The sequence below is a fragment of the Coregonus lavaretus genome (genome assembly GCF_964263955.1).
Source record: "Coregonus lavaretus genome assembly, chromosome: 11".
NCBI lineage: Eukaryota > Metazoa > Chordata > Actinopteri > Salmoniformes > Salmonidae > Coregonus > Coregonus lavaretus.
Window position 1 is genome coordinate 40,684,581 of NC_139998.1, and position 24,018 is coordinate 40,708,598.

Consider the following 24,018-nt stretch of genomic DNA (forward strand, 5'->3'; position numbering starts at 1 on the left):
TTCAGCATTGAGTTCTTCGGCTGGAGTTCCTTTCCCATGTCATAATGGATCAGAACATTGCTCAATGTGTGATGCTTGTTACAATGGAGGATTTTCCACACAGACCAGTGACAAACGGACACAATAACTTTTAGATCTGCCAGTGCCCCTTGCTGAATCAGACCGAACCGCTAAAGAAGGACAAACCATTTTACAAAGAGCCCAAAGGTTCCTGCCTTTGTTACACGCTGTTGGAATCCCATTTTGGATTTAGGATGACATTTTCATATAATTCAGGCTCTTGTTATTTCTGATCTGTTAATTCAATAAATAACTTAATTTAAAGCTCTGTGAGTGAGTTGTTTTTCTCCTCTTATTGATCTCATGTACATGTAACCTATCACCATATATGAAAACTGTTATTCTATCTTCTTTTAGTAATATTTTAAGGCTGTTTCTTGATAAAAGCTACAGAAAAGTTCCAATGTATTGTTACAAAATAGATATCACCCTTCCATTCTGGAATTCCAGCTTTTCTGACAATTAAAATTGACCTGCCCACAAACCTATGGAAGTATTCTATCTATCCCCTTGTCTTTCTAATTTTTCAATTATCTCTAGGCTTTGTTTGTATGTAATGGTTTTATATTTTCACATTTTAACAATTTTAACCAGTCATAGAGGCTCTAAAATAAATATTTTAGATTTACTGATCTTATAGCAGTGTTCGTTTTTACATACATAATAAAATGTACATCACGTGAGATTCTATTAGTGAGAAAATGTATCTGACTTTCAGAACTATTGTCCAACTCAATGTCTCATAAGTTTTCAAAAAGAACATGATGATGTTATTGTAATTTGATCGTGACATGACCACTACAGGAGGGGGAAGGTAGTTGTGACGTCTGAATTTGAGGAGCAGTTAAGGGGGGGGGGGTATTATAAAATGCCACCAAAATCCTTCTATCCTAAACGAGAAGCACTACAGGGACATTGAAGATCTCTTCAGAAAGTATTTGCTGTAAAATTGCATTGTATTTTTGCTTACTCTATAAGCATACCTATTTTGAAGAAAGACTTATACATTTTTAAATTATCTTCTATCTCTTGTACTGTTGAACAAAACTTTAAAGGTAAGCAGATTTAAGACTTCTTTGGAAATCTTTGTTTTGCGACTTTTAACTTCTAAAATTGAGTTTTTTTTTTACAACTAACACTTTTTAAATATCTTGCCTTAGATGCAGAAGTATTTTGGAGTAGTGTGCATATCACTAATTTTGTGTGCAGCTCTGTCAGAAACAATTGGATTAGTGATTGTGGTAGGTCAACATTTTATTGTATTTGGCAAAATGTTGTTTTAAATGCTGTTATTTTCTCGTTGTTTTAACTACAAGTAGGCTATTGCAAGCAACAATACTTGAACTTTTTTCCCTATTACCTAGACAAAACACCATAACAAGCATTGATATAACCGAGTTCTTGCATTATAGTCAGGTCAAGCAATTGGCATTCAGAAAATTAGATAAATTGTTGAGAAAACCGATGAGTGTGTATAATGAATCTGTTTTGAGTGTGTGTTTGTCTCCTAGCAGGCTAAAGAGAAGCGAGGGTGGACACTAAACAGTGCTGGCTACCTTTTGGGTCCCCGTAAGTGACTGTTATGTATTAAATACATGTACTCTTTCACACAACTGTCAAAACTCCACTATCATAAGTAGTTTTAACTTAACTATAACTTACACACCTGCGCTGTCTCCATTATCATGCTCTTCTCATATTTGTTTCCCCGTTATACTTTTTCACATTTCACCTGGCTGTGTAATGTGGCATGATGTATTCCAACAAACAAACTGTGTAGTTATTGGACTTTTCATTTGTTATATCCTTTTAAATGACTATATTTTGAAAAGCATATTTGCACAGGAACACATTTATTCGCAAGGTTCATGGATTCTTGTCAACACAGAATGAGGATGTATCCCATAACACAGGTCCGTGTTGTAAGTTGAGGTAAAATGCCATCATCACTGTGTTTCAGGTCATATTGATCACCTAATACAGATAAAGGATAATCCAAGCGTAAGAGAAGAACTACTAAATCAATGTAAGATAGCTCCTGCAGGACATTGAAGTCAGCAGAGGAATTGCTCTGTGACGTCTTGCTCTCTATGTTTATTATTTGCTTAACTCTTTATGCAACAACCAAGTGTTTATCACAGCCATGGCCACTTTATGTTTGTTTTTCTACCTGTTTAGGAATTATTAAACCATCATACAGGGTATTTTAATCTCAGAGGCACTTTTAGAACAAAGTTGATCATTTCTATAACTATACTTGATGGGTGATGACCGTGGGTAAACGCATCAAGGGCTTAAGGGTTAATGTCAAAATTCAAGGATTATACTTCAGATAATTAGTGCTCTGACATGATTATTCAGTGCACTATTACTAGCCCTCTTGACTCAAACCTCTATTAAAGTTGTTGATGGGGTGAGGTATACTGTAATTTCAACCATTGTCTTTCCTGCCCCTCTTACTATATATATATATATACATACATACGCAATGTGCTCTCTGAGATGGACAACGAATTAAATTACTATTTTACCCTTCTTCTTTGCATGCTTTGGGACCCTTCCTTAATATATATATTTTTTAAATTTCAGGTTCTGTTTCCATCAATGAATATGTGCCTTTCTTTCACGTATTTCATTGGTGAATATATGTTTTCAAGCAATTCCATGACACAAGCCCTGCAGGTTGCTTTTCAGACTCTTGACAAATAGAAGGAAAAACACACCATCATAAATTACACGGGTGCCTTATGCCGTCATGTGAGCTTTAGGCAGGGTTGCAGTGTTTGTGCGTAGTGTGCAATGAAGGGGATGTCATCTAGGAAATGGGTAAAAATCAGCTGTGCAAACTATGTTTTTGTTTTGTTGTTCAGACGGCATTGACGGTCACCGCACCCTCAGTGACAAGCATGGCCTTGCTGGAAAGAGAGACATGCCCCTGGACGATGACTTCAAATCAGGTGAGAAGCTAAAGCCTTGTAAAATCTCTTATAGCCTACAGTTTATTGGCCTCTGAGAGGGTAAATAAAATATGTTTAGAGTAGATGATGTACTGTACAGTAAGTCTGTTTTACTCAGTGTAGTCTCTACACCTCATGAGGATCTCTTCTTATTTTGCAGGTGCTTTGAGAATAGCAGATAAGGATGTAATACATACTGTCATTGACTTCTTATCATACCTGAAACTTAAAGGTAAGTTCATGGTGTCTGTTATTCATGTTTATTACAACAATTAATTACAGCAAAAACACTGACTGCATTCTCTTGATTTCTATTTTTTTCATGAATAAAAATCAGGCGTTTTGACGTGTTCCAAAAATAGTAAAATAATCAAGTTTTTCATTTGGTCTGATAATGATTGTATTTAATATTTATTTACAGATTACATTTATAGTCAGATTCCTGGCTATATGTAGCTAAAACATTGTAACAGAACAAATACTAGCATAGTCCTAATCAGTTATAACCATCTGACTGTGCTCACTCAAATGTTTTGTCATCTACCTTGCAGAAATCGGGGCTCTGGATACCATACCTTCCTCTCTCACATCAGAAGAGATGGGTCAGCCCTAGTTCGACTTCAACAATTAGTGATCTCTTCTCTACACCTCACCCGCCTACAAACAACAGTATCTGTACATTTCCCATTATACTGGATACTGGTGTCATCATAACAACAATATACTATACAGATTAATCACGTTCTTATTATAATTTGAAAGAAATTGATTGAATAAAACTTTTGAATGGCAAAACATTGTTGTTCCTATATATGTATTATACAGTGTATATTTTGTATGCAATGATATTACCTTAGAAAGTGTAACAACAATCCAAACCACTCAGCTGAAACAAAGTCTCCAATTTAAAATGTCAAATCTCCAGCTTCTCTCTCACACCAACTAGATACAAAGGAATCAGAGATTGCTGAGCAACCTAATAGCATGATGTCGCAGTTGGTCGTTGTATTCTGTGATCTCTGCTCAGTGTTTTGTCCCAGTGAACTGTCGACAGCACCAGCAGCACAACTGCACATAACCCATTCTACAAGTTACTGTCTCCAAGTTGAGCTTCACCATGGTAGCTTGTTTCCAGAGTAGTCCAAGAATCCCCCATGATTATTTTCTGTCAGATCAGTGATAACAGACAGCAAAGATGATATGCTCTCCTCCATACTCAAATCCGCCTGATCCATAAGAGACAGGAAATGCAGCATATCAACTGTCAACTCATTTTGATACACAGCAATGTATTTTAATGTATTCTAAGGACACAACCATAAAACGCCTCAACCGAGAGTATTGGACACTCACATGTGGGCCACCCATGTCAGTGCGCACCCAGCCAGGGTGAAGAGCCATGCACAGAATCCCTTCAGATTCCAGGTCAGTGGCCAGACACCTTGTCACCATGTTCAAGGCAGCCTGCATATGGAAACAAAATGAGATGGACATGACATGTAATGAATATGTACACATAAGAACAGTCAGATTAACTATCGTCACACCCAAACATCCTATGCTCAATATCGCAACCAGAGATGGTCTGTAATGTTTATATGGGCTTTGTTGAAATGGCTCATTATGGTTGCTGTTCACCTTTGAGGTCCTGTAGGCATAGCTTTTGAAGGCTGCTCCGGCCTCCCAGTTGGCCTTAATGGAGCCCAGTATGGAAGAGATGTTGATCACAGCTGCTCTGTGGATCCCCATTCCAGTGCTCCGTGCAGCAGCTGCCTGTAGCAATGGCAGAAATGCCTACAAGAAACAACAATATTATGTGATCTAGAGATAGTTGCGAGAATACAGGTTTCTTATGAAGTAGGGAACCTTTCATAAATGTGTGTGATTTGGGCATGTTTAAAAATATCCTCTGTGCTACAACAAAATGGAGATGTTTCTCATACATGCTCTTCTAGAGGTGCAACAAATTGATTTACCTTGGTGACAAAAAGAGGGGCAACAGTATTACTCTCAAAAGTCTTCATCATGGCGTCAGGTGTCACTGTCTTCAGATCAGTGGATAGATTGATGGCTGCGTTGTTTATGAGGCAATTTAGGCCATCGCTTCCCAGTATGGATGACACCTCTTGGAAAGCTGAGTCTATACTTGACTGGCTGACAACATCTGATACGAAAGAGATCATAGATGCATTACCATTCAAAAATAAAGTTCTTCACAGGAAACAAACATAATTTAGTTTTTGTTTTGTTCCTTGGTTTTCTTTTCCAGTATTGGTTTAATTTACTTTTACATTATTGGTTTAATTCAGTTTGGCATTTCATCATGTTCTGTTGAGTACTACAAACATATAATTAATTGAGCGTGTAATCAAAGTTTTAGTTAGTCCAAAAGTTTGAAGGGAGAAAAGCCAGAGAGGAACACAGGGCCAAAACCAATACAGTGTTTCTTGCACTATCTGGTGGAATAGCAAGCAAGGCATATGGGTCACATGGGATCATATACCGATTACACAACAAAATGTGGCATGCATCAGCATCACACCACCCCTAGTTTATGTGTCCAAGTTATAAAAATGATGTAGGCTATGCAACTCACCAAGTGGTACAATATGAACACCTTTGCAGGACGTGGCAATATTTTGAAGATCCTGAAATGAAGATCAACTTTTATTATGTATCCCTAGGTATACAGTAAAGCCGAATCCTCACACGTGTATTTCCATTATGTGGAAATGTATAAAACAAGTAGAACATGATGTTCTCCTACCTGTGCTGCGGATGGATTGCGAGCAGTCGCTATTATTATTGTGGGTCTCTCGGTGCTTCTCGCCAGGTCTTTCACCATTTGTAGACCGAGACCTCTGCTTGCCCCAGTAATTACTACAGATTGACATTTTGTGAAATTTAGAGTCATAGTTAGAAGATGTCTGTTACTAGTTTACTTTGTTTAATGAAGAAGTATGATCGGTCTCAGTTTCCGGACAGAACTTTTGTAGCTATACAATCTGAAGGCGTGGTTTTAGTTTCATAACTACTCGACTGGACCAATGAGGGGAGGTGCGCTTGATTTAGTGTCTGTGAATGTTTTTTTGTGTTGTCTGTCAAGACAATTTGTACAGAAAAAAAAAGGTGCTATTTACATTGTAAGAATATATACTATTATTTTGTTGAATAGCAAAATATTAAATGATAACAAATATATAGTATTGTGTAAAAACAAAGAGGATGTGTGTCTTTGGCAAAACCCACAGAATTAGAAAACCATACTTGCATATCAACAACAAAAAAATCCTTATCAAATCAGTTCCATCCTCCCTATTCACTACTAGTACAAAGTGCAAATCCAAAACACCACATCAGGCGACCCAAATCAAACGTGCACATTGGAAAGAATGGGTGTGACTCGCGCCGCGCTCAACCCCCTAATCTTTAATACTTTTTCAGACGTTAGTCACTTCTCCTTAGAAAAGCTTCTTACACAACCAGGGTTGAAAGTAAGCACGGTGTCCCGACAAAATAAATAGTGGGGGAACACCGTACAGGTAAAACATGATCCTATCACATTAATTAAAACAAAATGTCAAGAAAACTGTAGGCTATTACAGCACTTTTTTTAATCATTACTACATGTCAGAGGTATGGAAAAATGAGCGATTGGGTTGAAAACGGATGGTAGGATACGCTCCAAAATGCGATGTGGTTCGACGAAAACTGAAATTTTGCCAAGGCAGAGATGAGTGGCTCAGTGGCTGACAGAGAGACTGGCCTAATGACAATCGCCAAATGTCATTACACTTTTTGTTGTTTGTGTAACAGATGTCTCTTTCCATTCACCACTGTCTGGAGGCTGAAAATATGTTGCGAGTGGATGAACACATCACGACTGGTTGTGTTTATTCCACAATAAAAGGTAATACATTTGATTTCCTCTCAAATCAGTTCCATCCTGCCTATTCACTATAGTACCAAAGTGCAAATCCAAAACACCACTTGGCACATCAGGCGACCCAAATCAAACGTAGCCTATTTTGAAAGAATGGATGAGGCTTTTTTTAATTTAACTTTTATTTAACTAGGCAAGTCAGTTAAGAACATATTCTTATTTACAATGACGGCCTACCAAAAGGCAAAAGGCCTCATGCAGTGACTGGGATAAAAAAGTAATAATAAATAAAATTATTTTAATATAGGACAAAACACACATCAAGATAAGAGAGACACCACAACACTACATAAAGAGAGACCTAAGACAACAACATAGCATGGCAGCAACACATGACAACACAGCATGGTAGCAACACAACATGGCAACAACACAACATGGTAGCAGCACAAAACATGGTACAAACATTATTGGGCACAGACAACAGCACAAAGGGCAAGAAGGTAGAGACAACAATATATTTAAATAAAGGATGCACCGTGGCTGCCTTCAAAGCAATGGGAACCTCCCCAGAGAGGAGAGATAGGCTTGGCGATGATAGGGGCAGCAACCTTAAAGAAGAAAGGGTCTAAACCATCTGACCCAGATGTTTTTTTGGGGTCAAGTTTAAGGAGCATCGGGGCTAGTCGCATTAGAAGGGGTGGGAGATGAGGAAATGTTGGACGGGCAAGGAGGCATGGCTGAGTCAAATAGGAATCCTGACTTAATTAAGTGGTGATTAAAGAGCCCAGCCATGTGCTCCTTGTCAGTAACAACCACATCATCAACATGAAGGGACATGGCTTGCACCACACGGAACCCCCTAATCTGAATATTACATGATTTCAGACATCAGTCACTTCATCTTAGAAAAGCTTCTTCCACAACCAAACTGACTGTAAGGTAAAGTTATTGGTAGAGGGAGCGACACTGTTTTGAAACACCTGGTTATTGTTATTTGTTGTGAACTATCCAGAGAGCTATCGGAAGAAGAGAGAAGAGAGACCGAGATAAATCCATATGAATAACGTTAGGGCTTGCAAACTAGGTAGCTAGCTAGCTATCTTTGCTAAAATAAAATAAAAGCTTCTTCCACAACCACAACTGACTGTCAGGTAAAGTTATTAGTAGAGGGAGCGACATTGTTCAGCTTTGAAACACCTGGTTATTGTTATTTGTTGTGAACTATCCAGATAGCTATTGGAAGAAGAGAGGCCAAGATAAATCCCTCACAATATTTATATGAATAACGTTAGTGCTTGCAAACTAGGCAGCTAGCTAGCTATCTTTGCTAAAATAAAAAAAATACAAGTTGTATGTCAGATGTATTAGCTAGCTAGGTAGCTATTTTAGATGATTGAATGCTGAACTGACTGATTCTGTATATCTGTTCTCTGAGCCTGTGTTTTACTACCCAGGCTAACAACACTGTCACTGGTTTGTGTTTCTATCAGTGAGGAGCCTTGCTTAGATAGAATGAGTTGCCTTAAAGAGCAAAACCACACAACTCAGGACTATCAGAATGTTTCCGAAACCTCAGTTGTCTATTCCTCTGAGAACAATGGGTGCCACCTAAGAACATGGGAAGTCAACATTGATTCAGGAGATCACACAGACAGTGTGCCAGGAGTGATTCCCCATGGTTCAGTTGGAGTGGTCAGGGTACAGCAGAGAAGCTGCATCCAGCAGGATGGACCATCACTGTACCAACTACAGATTCTACCCTCCACCACATGATGCTGAGCCCTCACTCCCTCAATACCCACTTGCCACTCATGGAGATTATGTGCTCCCCCAGTCCATTCCATTTAACAGCTATTAACAGCCATCTCAGTTCAATTGGTAGCCAGAGGTCATCCGAGGGTCTACTGCAATATGATGTCAGTAAGTGCTAACTGAAACCAACAAGAAGCCTTTTAAATATTTTACAATCCTCAATATATGGGCGAGTTCGTTTTGCAATGCCTGGCGCTCTGAGTGGGTAGAGATTTAATAAAATTGTCTAAAAGGTGCAAACCCCGTCCACGGCACACGGCGATGCAAAACTAACTTGCCCAATACACTCCAGGGACTCCAGTTGTTTTTTGATATTTTATTGGATATCACTACCAATTATTTTAGTGGTACAGTATATTGCTCTAATTCAAGTTGCTATTAAGTTACGTATACATATTATTTTGTTTTGTCCAGGGTGGAATCTATGATGTTGTAGCGAGTATTTGCCCGGACAGCATGGATGACCACGAACGAGAGTCCTGTCACAAGCAGGACAACTATGGCAGAGCATTTCAAAATTGCTGTTGGATGTGTACATTTACGTCATTTAGCAGACACTCTTATCCAGAGCGACTTAGAGGAGCAATAAGTGCCTTGCTCAAGGGCACATCGGCTGATTTTTCTAGTCGGCTCAGGGATTCGAACCAGCGACCTTTTGGTTACTGGCTCAACGCTCTGAACCGCTAGGCTACCTGCCGCCACTACAAGTGTGCATGTAGCCTACATACTGTACATGCTAGCAATGACACAGATAAATGGTTGCATAATACTGTTTAACTGTTTAATGCAGGACCCTATACAACTTCTATCAGAGAACACACGTTTGGATTCACGTGATCAATGACAAAGTGTCAACAGTGGGAAAAACAAAAATGTCAGCATGACAATTCAAATATGCAGTCTTACATAGCAAGGAAAATAATATGATCTTATCTGGCCTTGGAAATCTGATTGAATGGTTATTATTATTTTATTTTGTATGATTAAGTAGGGCTCTCTGAGTCTAAAGATGACAATGGAGCAGTATTTTAAACATGATTTCAATGACCTTACAAGAGTCAAATGGTATATTAGTTTGCGATAATAAGTAGGTCCTTTCACTACAACCATGACACAACACTGTGACTGTGTGGATTCTCAGTGATATGCAACTTTAGCTGTTAAATGCCAGGCATCTGATTATATAATCTCTGTGTTTCTGGACTGTAGGCCAATGGGCCGCTCACTGTGTATCTGCAGCACCTAGACCACCAGTTTGGGGAGAACACCACTGTCACTTTAAATCTAAAAGTTTCCATCATTATTACACAACATTTCTGTCATTGTCATTGTTAACTTTTATACCTGCATATTATTGTATAACACATGTATTCCCTTTTAGCACTACAGCACACATCCAATTGCACAAGGCCTTCACCACAGATTAACATAGTTCTGTGAGTGTGTAGAAGTATACTGTAACTCTGTATACAGGTTGTGTGCAACATGCAACATGTCCGACGGCAGATGGTGGTGATGAACCACTGTAGCCCAGGTGCCTCCTGGCCACCCAGACTCCAGCCCAGAGACCTACTCCTCTAAGGGAAACTCAGAGCAGAGCTACTCAATGGGAAAAGGGAAGAGGCAGGCAGATCATGTCTTAGTGCTGTGTTGTTGACCTTTTGATGTGTAGGCTAACATGAACAATCTTGATAATTCCGCACAACATATGCCTACTGTTAGTTAATGTACATTCATGACTGTAAAAGGGTATGTGTTGTATAATATTGCCAGTAATCTCATTCTTCATGTACCACAGCCTCTCAGTCCTACCTGCCCTCTATGAACCTGCCGCCCAACCACAGCCTCCTTTCCCCCAACCAGCTGGTCTCCCCTGGTCCTCCTGGCTATGGATACAGCTACAACCACATGCCTGGACCCTACTCCTCACAGGTCAGCAGCATGTCAGTCTCAACCTCAAGTCTTATGACCTGTATAAGATCAACTGTGGCTCTAACAATCTAGAAAATGTAATCCAGAATGTTTGCTATAACTGCTGATAAATAACACCAAATCAACCATCAAACTTGAAAAGCTTCATAACAATTGACCATGGAGTTGAAATGTGACATGGATAACGGATGTCCTGCTAGTACCACCAGACCCCCTGACCCCTGCCCCCTGTTCCCTGACTCTCCGGCTCTGGTCCCTGATGGTCATTCCTCCGCTTCCAGTGTCGTACGGAAGGAACACACCACAACCATAACCATAGTCTGACCCTTATGTCACGTTATGTTGTCATTCTATCAAGTTATGTCATTTTATGTTATGACACTCTAGATATTGTCAAGATATGTATGAAAAATGTATGCACTAACTGTAAGTCGCTCTGGATAAGAGCATCTGCTAAATGACTAAAATGTAAAATGTAAATGCAATATCATAATCATCAGATCATGGTAGTAACTGTGCATCTTCACTTTTCACCCTGATCTAGTCTCAGTGGATCTCCAAATCCAAGAAGCCACTCCTGGTCCCTGCAACTGCACTAAATCCTGTGAGTTGTGTCAGTCATTTCTATTTTGGATAAGTAAGATATACAGTAGTTTCTTTCATACTCTGTTATCTGTTATGTAGAGTTTTTGTCTTAAGTAATCTCACATCACATGTGAAGGTTTGTTGCGTGACCAGGCAATGACTCAGCAATCATTGGGTGTTTTGTAATAAGTCCTTTCACGCCTCGTGCCATTTTCCATTGTATGCCATCATGACTGCTTCATTGTGGCCTTATTGCTGTGTATGTGTATGTTATCGTTCAAGTTACTGTGACTGCTTCGCTAACGGCGATGTCTGCAGCAACTGCAACTGCTCCAAGCTGTAACGAGTGCCTGCAATCTGGTTCAAGTTATCAGTCAACCTACCAGGGTATTTACAAACAGAACAGGAACTAAATTATCACTAATGTTGCAGAAATCTGCTCTAAAGCAGTATCCACACCCATTGGATGTAGTGATCATAATAGAATAGCCATATCTAGAAAAAACAAAGCTCCAAAGACTGGACCTAAAATGGTGTATAAACGATCATAGAAGAGGTTTTGCAATGATTCCTATGTCGAAGATGTGAGAAATATGTGTTGGCCTGATGTGTGTAATAAGGAACATCCTGACACTGCACTTGAAGCATTTATGAAACTGCTTCTTCCGGTTACTGATAGCCATGCCGCCCATCAAGAAACTGACTGTTAGAACTGCCAAATCCACATGGATAGATTATTAATTGAAAAACTGTATGGCTGAGAGGGATGAGGCAAAAGGAATAGCAAATAAGTCTGACAACACAGCAGACTGCAAACCTACAATCAATTGAGAAATCACGTAACTAAAATAAACAAAAAGGAGAAGAAACTATACTATGAAACAAAGGTAAATTATACTGTATAAAGAATGATAGTAAAAAGCTCTGGAATACTTTAAATGAAATTCTTGGCAAAAAAACTAACTCGCCACCATCCTTCATTGAGGCAGATGGCTTGTTCAAAACAAAACCCTTTGATATTACCAACCACTTTAATAACTTTTTTGTTGACAAGATTAGCAAACTTAGGCATGACATATAAACAACAAATGCTGAGCCTTCATATTCATGCATAATGGACCAAATAATGAAAGACAAGCACTGTAGTTTTGAGTTCCACAAAGTGGGTGTGGAAGAGGTGAAAAAATTGTTGCTATCTATAAATAAGGACAAACCACCTGGTACGGACAACCTGGATGGTCAATTACTGAGGTTAGTAGCGAAAAATATTGTGACTCCTGTTTGCCACATCTGCAATTTAAGCCTAGAAGACAGTGTGTGCCCTCAGACATGGAGGGAGGCAAAGGTAATTCCGCTACCCAAGAATAACAGAGCACCCTTTAATGGTTCAAACTGACGACCAATCAGCCTGTTAAAAGTGCTTAGCAAACTTTTTTTACAGAAAACAAATGAACAACAGACTTTCAGCATGCTTATAGGGAAAGGGCACTCAACATGCTTGGCACCAGAGTATGTGAGCAGAGTTGAGCGGTCGGAACGAAAATAAAAATGAATTATTTAGGCTATATTATTGAAATATTTTCAAGGCTATAGCCTACAAAGAAATATATTGTGAAGCATTTGCGAATGTGACATAGTAGGTTGGTAGGGAGTCAGGGACATTAAGCGTTCACGCCACTCAGCATTTAAACAACATTTCATTGTATTAAATCATTATAGTAAATAAATTACACATATACTCAGGCCCACGTGATCTGATTTTTAGTTTATAAATACTTTGCTACAATGACACACTTAATTAGATACCCAACTCATTCCTTTCTTTTAGCATGTGCACATAGTAATTACACCATCATGCTTTCGGGATACGTGTATTTTCAGATTCCACAATGATTATTTAGTTGTGGACACTACATCACCGCACTCCTTCTCTTGCTCTTGGTCCTCATCTTTGTAAGTCACCTTGATTTTGCACTTGTGTGTTTTATCAGTTTCTTTATGAAAATATTTAGCGAACTCCATGACAGTAGCTAAAGCAAAGGGCTATAGCAGCACACAAGTAGACTACAAATGCATGCTGGGCCGGGCAGGCCCTGAGCACGTGAAGTGAGAGCTACAGGAGCGCTATTGGAGCGAAATTGGAACCGGCAAGAAGGCCGAAGCTCCAGCCTTTGGGAATCTCGCTCCACGCTCCAGTCAAATTGGGCACACTCCGCTCCTCGCTCCACTCCAGCTCCGCTCACATACTCTGCTCGGCACTGACACAAATGACTGAAGATTGGCTGAAAGAAATTGATAGTAAGAAGATTGTGGGAGCTGTTCTGTTAGATTTCAGTGTAGCTTTTGATGTCATTGATCATAACCTATTGCTGAAAAAACGTAGGTGTTATGGATTTGCATCCTCTGCCTTATTATGGATTGAGAGCTACCTATCTAATAGAACATAGAGGGTTTTTGTTAATGGAAGCCTCTCTCATGCAAATTCTGTTGAGTGTGGTGTACCGCAGGGCAGCTGGCATTTTTGGGACAAATCACTCGCTCAACGCTAAACCTCATTTAGATCTATTATTGAATAATGTGGCGATTGAGCATGTTGAGGAGACTAAACTGCTGGGTGTAACCCTAGATAGCAAGCTGTCATGGTCAAAACATACAGACTCAATGGTTGCTAAAATGGGAAGAGGTCTGCCCATGATAGGGCGTTGCTCTGCCTTCTTGATATCTCAGGCGACCAGACAGGTCCTACAGTCCCTAGTTTTGTCGCACCTGGAATACTGCCCAGCTGTGTTGTCATATGCGGCAAAGAGGGACATAGGTACAGTGGCTTGTGAAAGTATTCACCCACCATGGCATTTTTCCTATTTTGTTGTTTTACAACCTGGAATTAAAATTGTTTTTTTGGGGGGTTTGCATCATTTGATTTACACAACATGCCTACCACTTTGAAGATGCAAAATATTTTTTGGGGTGAAACAAACAAGAAATAAGACAAAAAAAGTCATACCACAGATTCTCAATTGGATTGAGGTCTGGGCTTTGACTAGGACATTCCAATACATTTAAATGTTCCCCTTAAACCACTTGAGTGTTGCTTTATCAGTATGCTTAGGGTCATTGTCCTGCTGGAAGGTGAACCTCCGTCCCAGTCTCAAATCTCTGGAAGACAGAAACAGGTTTCCCTCAAGAATTTCCCTGTATTTAGCGCCATCCATCATTCCTTCAATTCTGACCAGTTTCCCAGTCCCTGCCAATGAAAAACATCCCCACAGCATGATGCCGCCACCACCATGCTTCACTGTGGGGATGGTGTTCTCGGGGTGATGAGAGGTGTTGGGTTTGCGCCAGACATAGCGTTTTCCTTGATAGCCAAAAAGCTCAATTTTAGTCTCATCTGACCAGAGTACCTTCTTCCATATGTTTGGGGAGTCTCCCACATGCCTTTTGGCGAACAGCAAACGTGTTTGCTTATTCTTTTCTTAAAGCAATGGCTTTTTTCTGGCCACTCTTCCGTAAAGCCCAGCTCTGTGGAGTGTACGACTTAAAGTGGTCCTATGGACAGATACTCCAATCTCCGCTGTGGAGCTTTGCAGCTCCTTCAGGGTTATCTTCGGTCTCTTTGTTGCCTCTCTGATTAATGCCCTCCTTGCCTGGTCCGTGAGTTTTGGTGGGCGGCCCTCTCTTGGCAGGTTTGTTGTGGTGCCATATTCTTTCCATTTTTTAATAATGGATTTAATGGTGCTCTGTGGGATGTAGAGACGGCAGGTAGCTTAGTGGTTAAGAGCGTTGTGCCAGTAACCGAAAGGTCACTGGTTCTAATCCCCGAGCCGACTAGGTTAAAAAATCTGTCGATGTGCCCTTGATCAAGGCACTTAACCCTAATTGCTCCTGTAAGTCGCTCTGGATAAGAGCATCTGCTAAATGACGTAAATGTATGTTCAAAGTTTTAGATATTTTTTTATAACCCAACCCTGATCTGAACTTCTCCACAACTTTGTCCCTGACCTGTTTGTAGAGCTCCTTGGTCTTCATGGTGCCGCTTGCTTGGTGGTGCCCCTTGCTTAGTGGTGTTGCAGACTCTGGGGCCTTTCAGAACAGGTGTATAAATACTGAGATCATGTGACACTTAGATAGCACACAGGTGGACTTTATTTAACTAATTATGTGACTTCTGAAGGTAATTGGTTGCACCAGATCTTATTTACATTACATTTTAGTCATTTAGCAGACACTCTTATCCAGAGCGACTTACAGTTAGTGAATAATTTTTTTTTTTTTTTATACTGGCCCCCCGTGGGAATCGAACCCACAACCCTGGCGTTGCAAACGCCATGCTCTATCAACTGAGCTACATCCCTGCCGGCCATTCCCTCCCCTACCCTGGACGACGCTGGGCCAATTGTGCGCCGCCCATGAGTCTCCCGGTCGCGGCCGGCTGCGACAGAGCCTGGATTCGAACCAGGATCTCTAGTGGCACAGTTAGCACTGCGATATAGTGCCTTAGACCACTGCGCCACTCAGGAGTATATATATATTTAGGGGCTTCATAGCAAAGGGAATACATATGCACGCACCACTTTTCCGTTATTTATTTTTTAGAATTCTTTGAAACAAGTTAATTTTTTCATTTCATTTCACTTCACCAATTTGGACTATGTTGTGTATGTCCATTACATGAAATCCAAATACAAATCAATTTAAATGACATGTTGTAATGCAATAAATTAGGAAAAACGCCAAGGGGGATGAATACTTTTGTAAGGCACTGTACATTTCAGTTGGTCCAGAACAAAGCAGCATGTATCACACTTAGATGTACAGGGAGGGCAAGTGTCAGGAACAGAGCCATGACTACATGGAATTCTCTGCCACCCCAGGTAATTCAAGCTAGCAATTAAACCAGATTCAAAAACCAGATAAAATAACAAAGGGGACTGTGAAGAGACACAGCCATTTTATATATATTGTAATTTGCACTGTATTATGTATTAGACCTAGATATTGTGTGTATGTACTGATATGTAGGCTATGTGTGACATTTTAAATGTGTGTAGTTCAGTCCTTTAATAATGTTATGTACTATATATTATGTAATGTTTCATGTGGACCCCAGGAAGAGTAGCTGCTGCTTTTGCAGCGGCTAATGGGGATTCCTAATAAATACCAAATACCAAACTGCATCAATTGATTCAATAGCGCTGAGCATGCGTCTGAGAGATACAAGGCCCCCACGACGCCAGGACAGCGGAGTCACTGACCACCTTCCGGAGACACTTGAAACCCTACCTCTTTAAGGAATACCTGAAATAGTATAAAGTAATCCTTCTTCCCCCACCCCCCATAAAAAAAAGATAAAAAAAAGTGGTTGTCCCACTGGCTATCATAAGTTGAATGCACCAATTTGTAAGTCGCTCTGGATAAGAGCGTCTGCTAAATGATGTAAATGTAAATGTGAGTATTTCCCGGATTTCCTGCTTATTCCCTCCTTATTCCAGGAACATTCCAACTGAGTTTTCTGGAAAAGTTATTGGAATTTTGCAACCCTAACTAGGGCCCAGATTATTCCTGGTCAGATTGCATGGTCAGAAAACACTCCTGGTCGTACTGATTACAGGTTATCCATTCTCTTAGTCATGTATTTAAACAACTGATTAAGTAGTTGAGGGGACCCCCATAGTATCTGCCTCCTGACAGGCACTACATTGCTTGAATTAACTCATCAGGGTTTATATTGAACCATTTAAGGATTCGACCAAGGTTAGAGGGACTATTAGTGGAGTTTGATGGCTCAGTGAGTCACTGGAGTTAAGGCCTGCAGACAGAAAGACACAACAGCTTCACTGGAACAGGGTTCCCCTATATGCTTTAGGGCTCTATTCAGTCAGATCCGCTTTAGCCGACAGCCTGGCATTATACCTAAAGCGGACATTATCATTGGCTTCACAGAGTTGCAATAAGAGAAATCCCATGCAGACTTATTTACAAGTTCGATCACTGGATTGTGAGATGTAATCTACACCTCGATTAGGCAGATAGAATCCTCATTATTTTGTTTATTGATTTTCAATTTGAGCGTAATTATTTCTATATAGCCTACACTTTCTCGTTCGGAACTTCTAACACGAATGGGACGGGTGTGGCTTCTTGACAATGATCACAAGAGCAGCTGCTCACTGATTTGACCGCTCCAACGCAGTTCCACTTCTGACACTATTACAGCATATTGGATGACTTTCATATTCCATTCACCCAGCTCAATGTAACATCGGTAGGTTTAGGCCACCACATGATACTAAAATGTTCCCTATACCCATCATAAGGTTGCTACAACCTAGCCTATGAATGAAAGTTTACAACGTAGGTGCACAGGTCGACATACATTTGAGTAATCAAGGTAACAGACATTGACACATTTAATACCGCCTTGCACACTCTTGGCTGCCTCTAGCTGATCTAGGGTGTAATCATTAGTCCAACAGTTGCAAACTGTATGTTAATCCCCGTTTCGTTCCGTTTGCTTCCATTTAAGAAACGTTTTTCAACTGAATCGTCAGAATGAATACAGCCCTGATCACATGCAAACACAGTTCACTTTCATAGTAGCCACATACAAACAGCATGATCCCTTTGATCATTTCATAATTCCTTCTCGCATCTAAGCACTCTCATCCTCTCACCTTTTCCTTTGCTTGTGGACTTCAGTGCACAACACATCAGCTGTCTGTGACCAGGCGAAAACAATTTTCCAAGCCAAACCTTCAGATCATAACCCCTAACCGCTACACACAGCCTACATCGTTGTCACCATATTAATGTCATAGTCAACATAACTACTAGAACTAACGCGTTAGGCAACCCGCTACAATCATGCAGTACAGTGTACAGTCAGCAGCAAGCAATAAATTAATAAAACCAAAAGCTTACCTTCACTTGGAAGAGATCCAGTGTTGGATAGACATAGCCAGGTAGCTAACATAGCATCCCTCTCTGTTTGAGCTGGGTGTTTGAGTAGGCTAAACTAGATAGCTGCATTCACTAGCTAAGTAAGGGAAAGCGAAAGTAATTTAAAAAATACAATTAAATATAGCTAGCACTCTCTCTCTCTCTCTCTCTCTCTCTCTCTCTCATGCTTCTCCTTAATTTTTGAAGAATTTAATTTGTTCAAAACTGTTAAACTATTGTCTTTCTTGCTCTTTGAGTCAACTACTCACCACATGTTATGCACTGCAGTGCTAGCTAGCTGTAGCTTATGCTTTCAGTACTAGATTCATTCTCTGATCCTTTGATTGGGTGGACAACATGTAAGTTCATGCAGCAAGAGCTCTGATAGGTTGGGGGACGTCCTCCGGAAGTTGTCATAATTACTGTGTAAATCTATGGAAGGGGGTGAGAACCATGAGCCTTATAAGTTTTGTATTGAAGTCAATGTACCCAGAGGAGGAAGGAAACTAGCTTTCCTCTGGCTACACCATGGTGCTACCCTACAGAGTGCTGTTGAGGCTACTGTAAGAATATTCAGAACAAAATACACAATGCAGAGAACCAGGGAATTAACGATCAATGGAAATAGTTGTTATTCTGTAATAGGGAATTAACGATCAATGGAAACAGTGGTTTTTCTGTAATGGGGAACTGAAGATTAATGGGTCAGGGACCCGGGTTGTTCTTCAGTTCAACATCTGTTTAGAATCTGTCCAGTCCAGGACTCATAGCTACATGTGGCAAGTTCTCATTGGTCCAAATTGTCTATACATTGAGTGTGAAACGGGATACTTGGTATTTTACCATTGGCCCAATTTTATTGCAAGGAATTCTAATTGGTCAACCACAGGCTAGACTTTGGTATAAACTACACCCTGTCTCTTTGTTCAGTGGAACAACATTCAGGACAGGGAAGAATGAACATCTACCATCTACTTTCCAGCATAACAACTATGATTTGTTCTCTTTGAGTAAATATATTTTTCTCCCCCTGATTTGCTTTGGGGTCTGTGTTATTGAAGAATAACATCAACTGCTAACACATGTTGCCGTGACCCGGATTAATTGGTCTTGACCAACAACAAGAAAAAACAAATCAACTGTGTGTTCATCCAGGGGAAAGAGAGAAGGCTGCACGCAACCCACTTCAGAAGTTTAGGGTAATGTAAGCCTTGTCTAAGCTTTTGAAGTAAACACAAGTCTTAGGGATAACCAGGCCCTGCAGAAACAATTTGTGATCTATAGATAGAGGTTAGAGTCCTCAAAGGGTTATAAATACAGTTGAAGTTGGAAGTTTACACACACTTAGGTTGGAGTCATTAAAACTCATTTTTCAACCACTCCACAAATGTCTTGTTAACAAACTATCGTTTTGGCAAGTCGGTTAGGACATCTACTTTGTGCATGACACAACTAATTTTTCCAAAAATTGTTTACAGACAGAGTATTTCACTTATAATTCACTGTATTACAATTCCAGTGGGTCAGAAGTTTACATACACTAAGTTGACTGTGCCTTTAAACAGCTTAGTAAATTCCAGAAAATTATGTCATGGCTTTAGAAGCTTCTGATAGGCTAATTGACATCATTTGAGTCAATTGGAGGTGTACCTGTGAATGTATTTCAAGGCCTACCTTCAAACTCAGTGCCTCTTTGCTCGACATCATGGGAAAATCAAAAGAAATCAGCCAAGACCTCAGAAAAAAAATTGTAGACCTCCACAAGTCTGGTTCATCCTTGGGAGCAATTTTCAAATGCCTGAAGGTACCACGTTCATCTGTACAAACAATAGTACTTAAGTATAAACACCATGGGAACACACAGCTGTCATACCGCTCAGGAAGTCTGTCTCCTAGAGATGAACGTACTTTGGTGCGAAAAGTGCAAATCAATCCCAGAACAACAGCAAAGGACCTTGTGAAGATGCTGGAGGAAACAGGTAAAAAGTACAGTGGGGAAAAAAAGTCTTTAGTCAGCCACCAATTGTGCAAGTTCTCCCACTTAAAAAGATGAGAGAGGCCTGTAATTTTCATCATAGGTACACGTGAACTATGACAGACAAAATGAGAAAAAAAAATCCAGAAAATCACATTGTAGGATTTTTAATGAATTTATTTGCAAATTATGGTGGAAAATAAGTATTTGGTCAATAACAAAAGTTTCTCAATACTTTGTTATATACCATTTGTTGGCAATGACACAGGTCAAACGTTTTCTGTAAGTCTTCACAAGGTTTTCACACACTGTTGCTGGTATTTTGGCCCATTCCTCCATGCAGATCTTCTCTAGAGCAGTGATGTTTTGGGGCTGTCGCTGGGCAACACGGACTTTCAACTTTCAAATGCTTCTTACGAAGCCACTCCTTCGTTTGGGATCGTTGTCATGCTGAAAGACCCAGCCACGTTTCATCTTCAATGCCCTTGCTGATGGAAGGAGGTTTTCACTCAAAATCTCACGATACATGGCCCCATTCATTCTTTCCTTTACACGGATCAGTCGTCCTGGTCCCTTTGCAGAAAAACAGCCCCAAAGCATGATGTTTCCACCCCCATGCTTCACAGTAGGTATGGTGTTCTTTGGATGCAACTCAGCATTCTTTGTCCTCCAAACACGACGAGTTGAGTTTTTACCAAAAAGTTCTATTTTGGTTTCATCTGACCATATGACATTCTCCCAATCCTCTTCTGGATCATCCAAATGCACTCTAGCAAACTTCAGACGGGCCTGGACATGTACTGGCTTAAGCAGGGGGACACGTCTGGCACTGCAGGATTTGAGTCCCTGGCGGCGTAGTGTGTTACTGATGGTAGGCTTTGTTACTTTGGTCCCAGCTCTCTGCAGGTCATTCACTAGGTCCCCCCGTGTGGTTCTGGGATTTTTGCTCACCGTTCTTGTGATCATTTTGACCCCACGGGGTGAGATCTTGCGTGGAGCCCCAGATCGAGGGAGATTATCAGTGGTCTTGTATGTCTTCCATTTCCTAATAATTGCTCCCACAGTTGATTTCTTCAAACCAAGCTGCTTACCTATTGCAGATTCAGTCTTCCCAGCCTGGTGCAGGTCTACAATTTTGTCCTTTGAAAGCTCTTTGGTCTTGGCCATAGTGGAGTTTGGAGTGTGACTGTTTGAGGTTGTGGACAGGTGTCTTTTATACTGATAACAAGTTCAAACAGGTGCCATTAATACAGGTAACGAGTGGAGGACAGAGGAGCCTCTTAAAGAAGAAGTTACAGGTCTGTAAGAGCCAGAAATCTTGCTTGTTTGTAGGTGACCAAATACTTATTTTCCACCATAATTTGCAAATAAATTCATTAAAAATCCTACAATGTGATTTTCTGGATTTCTTTTCTCAATTTGTCTGTCAAAGTTGACGTGTACCTATGATGAAAATCACAGGCCTCTCTCATCTTTTTAAGTGGGAGAACTTGCACAATTGGTGGCTGACTAAATATTTTTTTCCCCCACTGTATCTGTATCCACAGTAAAACGAGTCCTATATCGACATAACCTGAAAGGCCGCTCAGCAAGGAAGAAGCCACTGCTCCAAAACCACCATAAAAAAGTCAGACTACGGTTTGCAACTGCACATGGGGACAAAGATCGTACTTTTTGGAGAAATGTCCTCTTGTCTGATGAAACAAAAATAGAACTGTTTGGCCATAATGACCATCTTTATGTTTGGAGGAAAAAGGGGGTGGCTTGCAAGCCAAAGAACACCATCCCAACCGTGAAGCACGGGGGTGGCAGCATCATGCTGTGGGGGTGCTTTGCTGCAGGAGGGACTGGTGCACTTCACAAAATAGGTGGCATCATGAGGAAGGGAAATTATGTGGATATATTGAAGCAACATCTCTGTAGCTCAGCTGGTAGAGCACGGTGCTTGTAACGCCAAGGTAGTGGGTTCGATCCCCGGGACAACCCATACACAAAAATGTATGTACGCATGACTGTAAGTCGCTTTGGATAAAAGCGTCTGCTAAATGGCATATTATTATAAGACATCAGTCAGGAAGTTAAAGCTTGGTCGCAAATGGGTCTTCCAAATAGACAATGACCCCAAGCATACTTCCAAAGTTGTGGCAAAATGGCTGAAGGACAACAAAGTCATGGTTTTGGAGTGGCCATCACAAAGCCCTGACCTCAATCCTATAGAAAATGTGTGGGCAGAACTGAAAAAGCGTGTGCGAGCAAGGAGGCCTACAAACCTGACTCAGTTACACCAGCTTTGTCAGGAGGAATGGGCCAAAATTCAACCAACTTATTTTGGGAAGCTTGTGGAAGGCTACTGGAAATGTTTGACCCAAGTTAAACAATTTAAAGGCAACGCTACCAAATACTAATTGAGTGTATGTAAACTTCTGACCCACTGGGAATGTGATGAAAGAAATAGAAGCTGAAATAAATCATTCTCTCTACTATTATTCTGTCGTTTCACATTCTTAAAATAAAGTGGTGATCCTAACTGACCTAAGACAGGGAATTTTTACTAGGATTAAATGTCAGGAATTGTGAAAAACTGAGTTTAAATGTATTTGGCTAAGGTGTATGTAAACTTCTGACTTCAACTGTATATATATATATATATATATATATATATATATTATTATAATTTTTATTTTTTATTTTTATATATATATATATATTTTTTGGGGGGGTTAAATAGAAATATAAACATATAGATAGATATTATTGTCACGCCCTGACTCAAGGGACTCGTATATGTTGAGTCAGGGTGTGTATATTTCTATGTTGTGTATAGTCTATGTGGTTTATCTAGTATGTATAGATCTATGTTGGCCGGTGTGGTTCCCAATCAGAGGCAGCTGTCGCTCGTTGTCTCTGATTGGGGATCATACTTAGGCAACCGATTGGCACTGTTTAGTTGTGGGATCTTGTTCCGTGTAAGGTTTGTTGTGTGTCTACCTTAGGACTTCACGTTTCGTTTAATTTGTTGTTTTGTCGGTTGTTTATTCGTTGTCAATAAACATGTATGCATATCACGCTGCGCCTTGGTCTGACCCGTCCTTGAACGAACGTGACAATTATACAACTTTTGAAGTTAATTTAATGCCATTTTTAAGTGAGAGAACCACTCTGGAAAAAGGTGGGACAACTGCTCCGGATGTGAACATGAAAAATATATTACATTCACTCTCTAGTGAGATGAAGAACCATTTCAAAGTAGAGGAGTGTAGGCAGGAGATAATAAAGAAATATTCTGTCATTGTTGACAAAGATGGAATATGGAATCTGTCTGATATACAAAAAGCTTGGGGAAAAATACAGAGAATGTCTAACTCACTGACAAAGACACAATGGTCTTTAACTGTATTAGCCGAAGTAAGAAAAGGAGATGATACATTTAAACAAGATGATAGGACATTGCAGAGAGATAAAGAGAGTTTGAGGGCTCTTGGTGAACAGAAAAAAACATTAAAAAAGGCGGATTTCAACAATTGCAGAATGCAAGGGTGGAAAAGGCAGACTTGGCCCACACCTGTGGGCTCTCTATTCCCTCCATCTACCCTCATACGATGTCTTAGGCCAACCAGAACACAGGCTGTTAAAGGAAGTAAAGACAAACCTCCAGTGACAGTAAACCTCCAGTGACAGTAATCACACATAAATCAGCATCTCCAAAACAGTTGGATGAATGGTCAAAGACTTTGAAGCATCCACGAGACGTGGGTATGAAGACGTGGGACCATTTAAAGCCATATAACAAACTCAACTGGGTTACAGTTATTAGTCTTTGTTCCACAGGCTACTTACGTCGGAATATAGAACTGATTGATAAGCAGTCGGGG

General features: G+C 40.2%; 2 protein-coding genes across 2 annotated transcripts; one reads left to right on the top strand and one right to left on the bottom strand.

The window, feature by feature from the left end:
• Positions 1–1,009: 1,009 nt before the first annotated feature.
• On the top strand, positions 1,010–3,630 carry LOC311136821 (galanin peptides-like; the record flags this gene model as incomplete). The annotated part of the gene is made up of 7 exons (XM_084171110.1): positions 1,010–1,115; positions 1,221–1,301; positions 1,575–1,629; positions 2,021–2,086; positions 2,931–3,017; positions 3,178–3,249; positions 3,569–3,630. Exons 2-7 carry the CDS (start codon positions 1,221–1,223, stop codon positions 3,628–3,630), a joined length of 423 nt encoding a protein of 140 aa, XP_084027236.1. The 5' UTR covers positions 1,010–1,115.
• On the bottom strand, positions 3,263–6,030 carry LOC311136819 (C-signal-like). The gene is made up of 6 exons (XM_084171107.1): positions 5,785–6,030; positions 5,614–5,665; positions 4,994–5,181; positions 4,656–4,811; positions 4,371–4,481; positions 3,263–4,243 (listed from the first exon to the last, which is right to left on the bottom strand). Exons 1-6 carry the CDS (start codon positions 5,929–5,931, stop codon positions 4,130–4,132), a joined length of 768 nt encoding a protein of 255 aa, XP_084027233.1. The 5' UTR covers positions 5,932–6,030; the 3' UTR covers positions 3,263–4,129.
• Between the last annotated feature and the right edge of the window lie 17,988 nt (positions 6,031–24,018).